Below are 10,042 nucleotides of genomic sequence, written 5' to 3'. Positions count from 1 at the left end.
CTTTACAAAAAGAAATCTGGCGTGTCCTTGATAACTTATACCAACACTTATCGATGTCCCATGCAAGCATCCTATCTGAATGCATCACGGCTTGCGATGGCAACTGCTCTGACCATAACCGCAAGAAACATCCAAAGAATCATGGACACAACTCAGCACGTCACAGGAATCAGCTTCACTCTGTCTAAGCTTCCCACTGCCTTGGTGAAGCATCCAGCATAATCAAAGACTACCCCTCCAACCCCGATCACGGCCAGTTCCTCTTCTTCCCTCTCACATTGGGCAGAAGATGCAAAAGTCTGAGAGTACATACCACGAGCCTCAAATGCAGCTTCCATCCTGCTGTTATGGGATACTGTAGTTCCATAGTTCCAACGAAACGAATTGGACTCTTAGCCTCACAATCTACCTTGCACTTTATCGTTTACCTGCACTGCACTTTCTCTGTAATTGTTATACTTTATTCTGCAATCTGTTATTGTTTTACCTTGTTCTACCCCAATGTACTGAGTAATGATCTTATCTGTATGAACAGTATGCGAGACAAGCTTTTCACTGTACAGTATCTTGGTACACGTGATGACAATAAACCAATTCCAACAGCAAATTCTAATTCCCCCGTTGATTTCTCTCATTCTTCTGGCCCCCCTCCCCCTTCTCCTCCCCCCTCCTACGTCCCTCTGGTTACCCACCTCCTGCCCTTTATCCCATAGCGTACTGTCAGATTCCTTTTACTTCACACATTCATACGCTTATTTATCTAAATAACACTTCCAGCACTCCTGGCAGTACATTCCAGGCACACACTAATCTCGGTTTAAAAAAACTTGCTCCTCACATCGCAATTAAACTTACCGTGTCTCACCTTAAGTGCGTGCTGACTAGCATTTGACCTTTCAACCCTGTAAATACGTAAGTAGTGCAAAAGAGGAAGAGTGATCTAAGTGCTTAGGGAGCAACCGGAAATTTGATGGTGATAGGGAAGAAATTGTTCCTAAACCATTGAGTGTGGGTCTTTCTCTAGTATTGAGAAGAAGGTATGTCTTACACTGAGTGACACTGAAACACCTCCTCTAGAAGCTGTCCCCGATGGTTGGGGGGCAGTGCTCCTGATCGAGATAGCTGGGTCTTCACCTCACCACACTGCAGCCTCTTGCGATCCTGTGCTCGGAAGCTTCTGCACCAGGTGGTGATGCAAACCATCAGAATGCTCTCCATGGTACATCTGGAGAAGTCTTCCAGCTCCTTTGGTGATATAGAAAATTTCGCCAAACTCCTAATGGGGTGGAAGTGCGGGCGTGCCTTCTTCGTGATTGTGGAATGAGCTGCCAGAGGAGGCAGTGGGGGCAGGAGCAGTACCCGTATTTGCGTGTCATCTGGGCACGTATCTGCATGAACCGGACATGGAGAGGTATGAGATTAACGCACGATTATTATGGAGGGGAATTACAATTGACCTAGACAGGGTGGGCTGAATCTGTGCTGTACAATTCAATGCCTACAATTTCAGAGTATGCTGGAGTGTGCAGCTCCAGAGATGCTCAGGGACTGCTTGTCCCACTCCCATCAGGGAGTCTGCTCCGCCATTCCATCATGGCTGATTTATTATCCCTCTCAACCCCATTCTCCTGCTTTCTCACCATAACCTTTGACGCCCTTTCTAATCAGGAACCTATCAACATTCACATAAAATACACTCAATAACTTAGCCCCCACAACTATCTGTGGCAATAAGTTTCACGGATTCACCACCCTCTGGCAAAATGAATTCCTCCTCATCTCTGTTCTAAAGGGACACCTTCATCTCATCTCACGCTCAAACAAATGAGTACATTGTATTTTACGAGAGTGGTTACTCTTATATTTTGTGTTTTTAAGCTAATGATGTGTGTGTATGTGTGTTATGCTGCATTGGATCCAGAGTAACAATCATTTCATTCTCCTTTACGCCCGTTTACTAAAGAATAATAATAAACAATCTTGAATCTTGAAACACTCAGCAGGTCAGACAGCATCAATGAGGAAAGAGGGACAAAGTTAATATGGACACTCAAGTATTGATGAGTTGGGCCGAAGGGCTCACTTCCATACTCTATGACTCAATAATATGATGTTTTCCAACAACCAGGTAAACAGAACACACTTTATACATTCCAACACTGTCCACGGATATAATGGTGCAGGAAATGGAATTGTTGTAAGGAACCGGACACTATCCATAGAATTCTCCTGCGCAGTCCCGCTGACAATTAATCTGTCCCTTCCTTTGGGGAGCATTGTGAAGAGGTAAGGTCTTTATGTCGCCTGGTGTATCATTGTCAACAACTTTAATTTTTATTAATTTTCAACAGTTGCTGGGTTTCATTGACAGGACCATTATTTTTTTACATAATCCCTGACCACCTCCCGTGACAAGGTGGGAGTGAGCCACCTCTTTGGTGCAGTCTGTGTGGGGAAGATAGTCACATGGTTGCGTTTCTGGTCGGGAAGGATCCCAAGGTTCAGATCCAGCAGCACCGAATGAATGGCTGACAGATTTCTGAGTCAGAAAGGGAGGGGGTGGAATCCTGTGGGAGACGCTGTTCCCTGCCAGCACCCCCCACCCCCACTGCCTTCTTTACCGAGCAGGCAGAGCTGGGAGGAGATTTCAGAAAGGGCTGTTGGAGTAGCCCAGGGTAAGTAAGCATGGTGTATTCTGTCGAATATGCCCAGTGTGTTCCGGAGGTGGAGGGAGGGACTGTTCATGGGGCTGGTGAGTGGGGTGCTGATGGAACGGGCGCCGATCTTAATTAGCATCAGAAAACATCTCCTGACCCCGTTACCTCCCACATCCCAACAATGTACGGGCTCAGTGAGGTAATTTACCAGCCCCGGAATAACGAGGCATGCCATTAAAACTGAGATGTTGTATTTCTCCAGAATCAGAACCCGGTTTATTATCACTGACTCAGCTGACATGAAGTCTGTTGTTTTGTGGAGGGAGTGCAGTGAAAAAAAAAGCATAAATTATACAAAGAAACAAATGGTGTAAACATAGACAAATGATGAGGTAGTGTCCATGGGTTCATTGACTGTTCAGAAATCTGATGGCAGAGGGGAAGAAGGTGTTCCTGAATCATTGAGAGTAGGTCTTCAGGCTCCTGTACCTCCTCCCCAATGGCAGTAATGAGAAGAGGCCATGATCCTGATTGTCAGGGACCTTAATGATGGGTGCCCCATACCTGAGGGGCCACCTTTTGAAACTTTCCTCAATGGTGGGGAGAGGAGGGTTATGCCTATGATGGAGCTGGCTGAGTCTACAACCGTCTGATCAATGTCCTTAAGATGATGAAAATTACTGAGCATCTTTCTCTCCAGGGTCAAGATGTGTAATTCCAGATAAAGGAGATGTGAGAGGGAATCTTTTTACACAGAGAGTGGTGGATGCCTGGATTGTGCTGCCAGGGGTGGTGGTGGAGGCAGATACCGGAGAGGAATTTAAGAAGTCCTTAAATAGGCACATGAATGTTCAAGGAATGGAAAGATATGGACATTATGTAGGAAGAAGGGATTAGTTTAGTTGGACATTTGTTTACTATTTTAATTGGTTTTGCACAACATTGGGGGGCCGAAGGACCATTTCCTGTTCTGTACTGTTCAATGTCCAATGTCTTATGAATGGTGAGGCAAGATAGATTTTGCAATAGCCTACTTCTCGTATGTTATTGTGGTTCTTTGTTGTAGTTTCATCATTGTTGTTACTGCCCTATGTTCTGTGATTTCAAGCTAGTCTTCCTTTCATTAAACAGCGTTGTAAGCATCGTGTTGCCTACTGGTACCGAGCGCTTCGAAGCGACAATGATCATGTACCGCGATGCGCGATACAGCCAGGCCTACACCGAGACGCCCATCTTCCTCGATGTCGGGAGTCAGGTTTACATCGGGATTCACGTCCAGGGCCTTGATGCTGACCAGTTCGTAGCGACACTGGAGAACTGCTGGGCCACTCCCATAAGCGACCCGTCATCACAGGTTAAATGGGGACTTATAACCAATCAGTAAGTACGTCTCGGAGGAAGGGAGTCTTGTGCTGATTGGGAGAATTGGGAAAGAATTGGCAGATGGAATGCAGTGGAGGGAAATGTGTTTTGCACTATTTTTTCTTGTTAAACCCGTCACCACCACTGGGGCATAGTATGCCAAAAGCAGCTCGCCAAGTTCCTCTGCCCTGGGCCTGTAGAAGTTTGATCAGCCCTGTGGCTTCCACTTTCACCACGTGATTTCATACATCTTCTGGGCAAAGATCCTTTCTCTCCCAGGGATGAGGTCTTTGGAGCATCTGTTGGCGTTTCTGTAGCCCTGGGTTTTTACAGGGTGGGTTTGCATACTCCTTGTCCAACCCTCCTCCTTTCGCAGCCGGGCTTGGGGCCATCCATGGCGGTATTGTGATGCACTTTGTTATGAAGAATAAAGTGTGGACTATCTTCACTCAGAGGGTGATGAAAATATGGATTGGGATACCAACAGAAGTGGTGGATGTGGGTCCTGAGATAAGTTTGGATAGGTATATGGTTGAGAGCGAAATAGTTTGGGTACGGGGGCATGGGACAAGGCAGAAGATGGTCACCACGGACTAGATGGGTCAAAGAGCCTTTATCTGTGGCGTAGTGCTCTATGGCTCCAGAGATCATTCAGAAATTAGAGTGCATAGGAGGTGGGGAGTTCGAGTTCAGCATTCCTTTAAGTTTAACATTCAAGTTGAGTTGGTGGTTAATTGGAAAATTAGTTTATTATTGTCACACGTGCTGAGCTACTTTGAAAAGCTTCATCTTGCACGCCATCCGTACAGATCATTTCATCACATCTGTGCATCAGGGTAGAGCGGGGAAAATAACAGAATGCAGAATAAAGTGTTACAGTTACAGAGAAAGTGCACTGCAGTCAGACAGCTAAGTGCAGGGTGACGGCAAGGTAGATTGTGAGGTCTAGAGTCCATCTTATCGTAATAGGGACCATTCAGTAGTCTTGTAATAGCCCGATAGATGCTCTCCTTGTGTCTGGTGGTCTGTGGTTTCAGGCTTTTGTACTTTCTTCCTGATGGGGGTGGGAAGAAAAGAGCATGTCCCGGGTGGGTGGGGTCTTTGATTATGCTGGCTGCTTTACCGAGGCAGTGGGAAGTGCAGACACAATCCATAGAGGGGAGGTTGGTTTCCGTGAAGTGCTGAGCCGTATTCACAACACCCGGCAGCATCTTGTGGCCACGAGCCGAGCTGTTGCTGCACGAAGCTGCGATACAGACCACGCATTCCAGACCACCCTCTGTAATACTATAACGCTTCTCAGTAAAGCTATGTTCTGCAATCTGTTTCTCATTTTCACTACCTCGATGCACTTGCATATTAAATTATCGGTCTAGATGACAGGAAGGCCAAAGCCTCACTGTATCTCGCTACATGATACAAAGATACACCTATACCAATTAATGCATACACTTTCAAAAGATACGTACATTCCCAAACAGTAACAAAACAAAACAGATTGGAAGTACGCAGCAGGTTGGAAATAAGGAAACAGTTATAAACATAAGGGATTCTGCAGATGCTGGAAATGAAGAGTAGCACACACACAACACGCTGGAGAAACTCAGCAGGTCAGGCAGCATCCATGCAAGGGGATGATTAGTTGAAGTTTCAGGCTGAGCCTCTTCATCAGGCCTGGAAAGGAGGGGGGCAGAAGCCAGAATAAGGTGTTTCGGGGAAGGGGAGGAGCACGTACCACCTTCTAGCTTGTCCTCCTACTCCTTCCGTTCCCTTGCCGCCGTCTTCTGGCTTCCCAGTACTGATGAGGGGTCTTGGGCTGAAACGCCGACTGTCTACTGCTTTCCATGGATGCTGAGGTCCTACACGTTCTGTATGAGAAACGGAGTTAGCTTTGCCAATCTGAGTAGCTCCAGCACTCCCAGTGTCTAATATGTTTTCTTATTTATTTTTTACGCAGGTGCCCGAATTCTCTCAGTGAGGTGGTGATTGAAGAAAGCGGCGTCTCCCCCATTTGCCGATTCAAATTCTCAGCTTTTAAGTTTCAGGGCGAGACGAATGATTTCTACCTGCATTGTCAAATTCAGCTGTGCAATTTCCGAACGACCCAGTGCTCCCTGGTAAGCCCACATCCCATCCTTGTGGCTACGCTGATACATTAATAAGACCATAAGATACAGGAGCAGAAATAGCCTATTATGCCCATCAAATCTGCTTACTTACTGCCCCCACGCTGCTGATGCTTAGGGGAGCAATAAAGGTCTTCCATCTCTGTCTACCCTTGACCATTTTTTGGTCTTGGTCTTGGTGGTTTCAGGGCTTCCTTTATCATGTCAGTAGCAACTTCTCAGGGTTCTCTACTTTCAGACATGCTAGTCCCCGGTGGAGACCCAGCAATACCATCACACTCAGATGTAGGATTCTTCATTGCTGTTTCGGTAACAATTTTGTTTGACCAGTCAAGGTTGTTCGCCCTGATCTGATCTCCTGAACTTGGAGGACTAGTAAACCACACAGTCTGACCTCTACCCTTTGACCTGTTTGGCATGAGTGACCTTACGAAGAGCCAAAGCATAATAACCTGGCTCCAGCCAGCAGACCTCTCCAGGTCAATGAGACACACAAGCCTCCAAACTCAATGTCAAGGTTATTGACTGCAAATGCTGGAAATGCAGAGTAACACACACAAAACGCTGGAGAAACTCAGCAGATCATGCAGCATCCATGCAAAGGTTCTGACGAAGGGTCTCGGCCTGAAACGTCGACTGCACCTCTTCCTAGAGATGCTGCCTAGCCTGCTGCGTTCACCAGCAACTTTTGTGTGTGTTCCACGCAAAGGATGTTCTTTGGAGGCATCAGATTTTCCCCATCATTCAATCATGTCTAGATTTTCTCAACGCCATTCTCTTTGATGCCCTGACTGATTATGAGCCTATCTACCTCCACCTTAAATATATCCAATCAATTGGCCTCCCCAGCGGTCTGTGGCAATGAATTCCATAGATTCACCACCCCCTGGCTGAAGAAATTGAACTTTGTCTCTGTTCTAAAGGGACATCACTTTATTCTGAATCTGTGCCTCAGATCCTAGACTCTCCTGTTGATGGAAACATTCTCTCCATGTCCATTCTACCCAAGCCTTTCAGTACCTTGTGTGTTTCAGTGAGATTATCCCCCCCCCTGCCCCCCGCAACATCCCTCTGATCTCCACTGAGAACAGGACCAGAGACATGAAACTTTCTTCGTACATTAAAATTTATAAACCATCTCTCGGCCTTCTCCAGAGCCAGCACATCCTTCCTTAGATGTGGGGTTCAAACTTGCTCACAGTGTCCCAAATATGGTCTGACCAGCACTTTATAAAGCTTCAGCATTACATCCTTCTATTTTAGTGCTTTCAAAATGAACGCTAATACTGCACTTGCCTTCTTTACTACGGACCCAATCTGCAATAAACCTTGAGGAAATCCGAGATGATAAAATCTTACTTCTCAACTAACCACTCTATTAAATTAAAATGTTTCATCTCCTTAGTCACACACATTAGATGGCATAGGGTTAGGTTTCTTTATACCGTCATAGAGTCAGACAGCACAAAAACAAGCCCTTCAGCCCAACTGGTCCATGCTGACTAAAGTGTCCCTTGTAACCTAATCCCATCTGCCCACGTTTCAGAATCAGAATCATGTTTATTAACACTGTCTTATATAGAACATAGAACAGAACAGCACAGTACAGGCCCTTCAGCCCACAATGTTGTGCCGACCTTTTAACCTGCTCCAAGATCAATCTAACCATTCCCTCCCACAGAGCCATCCATTTCTCTTCCATCCATGTACTTCAGAGTCTCTTATGTATCATTAATACGTGGTGCTTCTACCACCACATCTGGCTGTGCGTGCCACACACATACCACTCCTACCCTACCCTATACTTTCTTCCAATCGCTTTTAACGTATGCCCTAATGTATGACCCATGGCTGCTCTAGGAAAAAGTTGCTGCCATTCCACTCCATCTATGCCTCTCATCATCTTGCACACCGCTATTATCCTCCTTCACATCCTCCTTCACCCTAAAGAGAAAATCCCTAACTTGCTTAATCTTTCCTCATAAGGCAGGATCTCTAGTCCATGTAGCATCCTGGTAAATCTCCTCTACACCCTCTCTAAAGCTTCCAGGTCCTCTCTATAATGAAGCCAACAAACTCCAACACAATACCCCAAGTGTGGTCTAACCAGAATTTGAAGAGCTGCAACATTTCTTTATTGATCTTGAACTCAATCCCCTACCTAATTACGGCAAACGCACCATAAGTCTCTTTAAGCACCTTATCAAGTTGCTTGGCAACTGTGAGAGATCTGTGGACATGGACCCACATTACTACGAATCCCGCCTTTGTGTTTGATGTGAAATTCGTTCTTTTGTGGCAGCAGTATCGTGCATGGCATAAAATATGTCTATAAGTCATAACAGAAAAACAATAATGCAACTGGGCCAGTCATTAATCTGATGGCAGAGAGGATAAAGCTGCTGCTGAAAAACTGAATGTGGGTCTTCTGGCTCCTGTACATCCTCTGTAATCCTGTAAACCTTCATTAGGTCACCCCTTAGCTTCTTTCGCTCCAGAGACATCAGTCCTGGCCTGCCCAGCCTCTCATATCTCAAGCTCTCCTGTCCTGGTCACATCCTCCTGAATCTTTGCTGCATCCTCTTCAGCTTACTGACACCCTTCCTAAAGCTGGGTGACGAAGTACTCCGTGCAGTCTCACTGATGTCTTGTACACCAATAATACGATATCCTGCCATCTTCACCACCTTGTCCGTCTGTGTCACACTTTCAGGAAAGACTGCATCTGTTCCTCTAGGTCCCTCTGTTCTGCATGATAACAAGCAGTGATACCTCTTGTGTATATTTCAGAATTGTCCACTCCAGAGAATCGCTAGGAATGCTGGAGGCACTAAGCAAACAGGAACTTTCAGCATTGGCCCACTCAAAAGGAGAAGTACTGCAGGTACGTCAAAAACAGAATAAAACTACTGGGGCCTTTAAATCTGCTGTATTCATTGTGTGCACAACTCTTGTTCTACCTTAAACACGCTGTTCAAAGGTACATCCATAGGTGTCTTGTTTGAAGTCCTAGGTGTGAACATCACCAATAGCTCCCCCTCCCCCTTCCTTCCGTCCGTCTCTCTCTCTCCCCCCGCTCCTTCCGTCTCTCTCTCTCTCTCACACACACACACACACACACACACATCCCTTCCCTGTATGAATACTAACACTGTATCACTTTTCTTTGACAGGATTCATGCTCGATGGCAACCACGCGATCTCCAGCTCTCCACTGACGTCTGGCTTCCTTTTCCTCAACTGCCTGTTCCTTCAACATATTCTACAAATTTGAGGGCCCATTTTTAGTTTTGTAATCCAATGTTAAGTCAATCTCGATCGATAAAACAATCATACCCTTTTGCATTCTCTCCCGTATTGATAGAATCTTGTGTGTGGTTTCGGTGTCGTGACCTTTTCAGTCTCTGATGCTCCTTTCTGAATAAACTATACTCATCAAAGCAAATTATTTTGTTGAATGTTCGTATTCAGTACATGGATATTTCAATATCAAAGACTCATACAGCATGGAAACAGGCCGGTGCGATTAGCTGGCGTATGGTGACTTTCACTCAGTGGCCACTTTAAGAGAGTAGAACCCAGTGTGATCTTCTCCCACTGCATCACATCCACTTCAGGTTCAACAAGTTGTGCATTCAGAGATGCTCTTCTGCACACCACTGTTGTAATGTGAGATTATTTACTGACACCCTGAACCAGTCTGGACATTCTCCTCTGACCTCTCTCATTAACAAGGCATTTGCACCCACAGAACTTCCACTCACTGGATGTTCTATTTTACACCATTCTCCGTAAACTCTGGAGACTGTTGTGTGTGAAAATCCCGGGAGGTCAGCAGTTTCTGAGATACTCAAACCAACTCATCTGGCACCAACAATTGTTCCATAGTCAGAGTCA

At 45.7% G+C, this 10,042-nt stretch overlaps 1 protein-coding gene across 1 annotated transcript; it reads left to right on the top strand.

Annotated features, from left to right (window-relative positions):
• Positions 1–2,212: 2,212 nt before the first annotated feature.
• On the top strand, positions 2,213–9,739 carry LOC140201712 (pancreatic secretory granule membrane major glycoprotein GP2-like). The gene is made up of 5 exons (XM_072266260.1): positions 2,213–2,286; positions 3,789–4,037; positions 5,977–6,136; positions 8,936–9,029; positions 9,319–9,739. The coding sequence occupies exons 2-5, from the start codon at positions 3,838–3,840 to the stop codon at positions 9,417–9,419; spliced, it is 555 nt and encodes a 184-aa protein (XP_072122361.1). The 5' UTR covers positions 2,213–2,286; positions 3,789–3,837; the 3' UTR covers positions 9,420–9,739.
• The last annotated feature ends 303 nt before the right edge of the window (positions 9,740–10,042 follow it).

The sequence above is a fragment of the Mobula birostris genome, chromosome 8 (genome assembly GCF_030028105.1).
Source record: "Mobula birostris isolate sMobBir1 chromosome 8, sMobBir1.hap1, whole genome shotgun sequence".
NCBI lineage: Eukaryota > Metazoa > Chordata > Chondrichthyes > Myliobatiformes > Myliobatidae > Mobula > Mobula birostris.
This window is presented reverse-complemented; position numbering and strand designations above follow the sequence as displayed.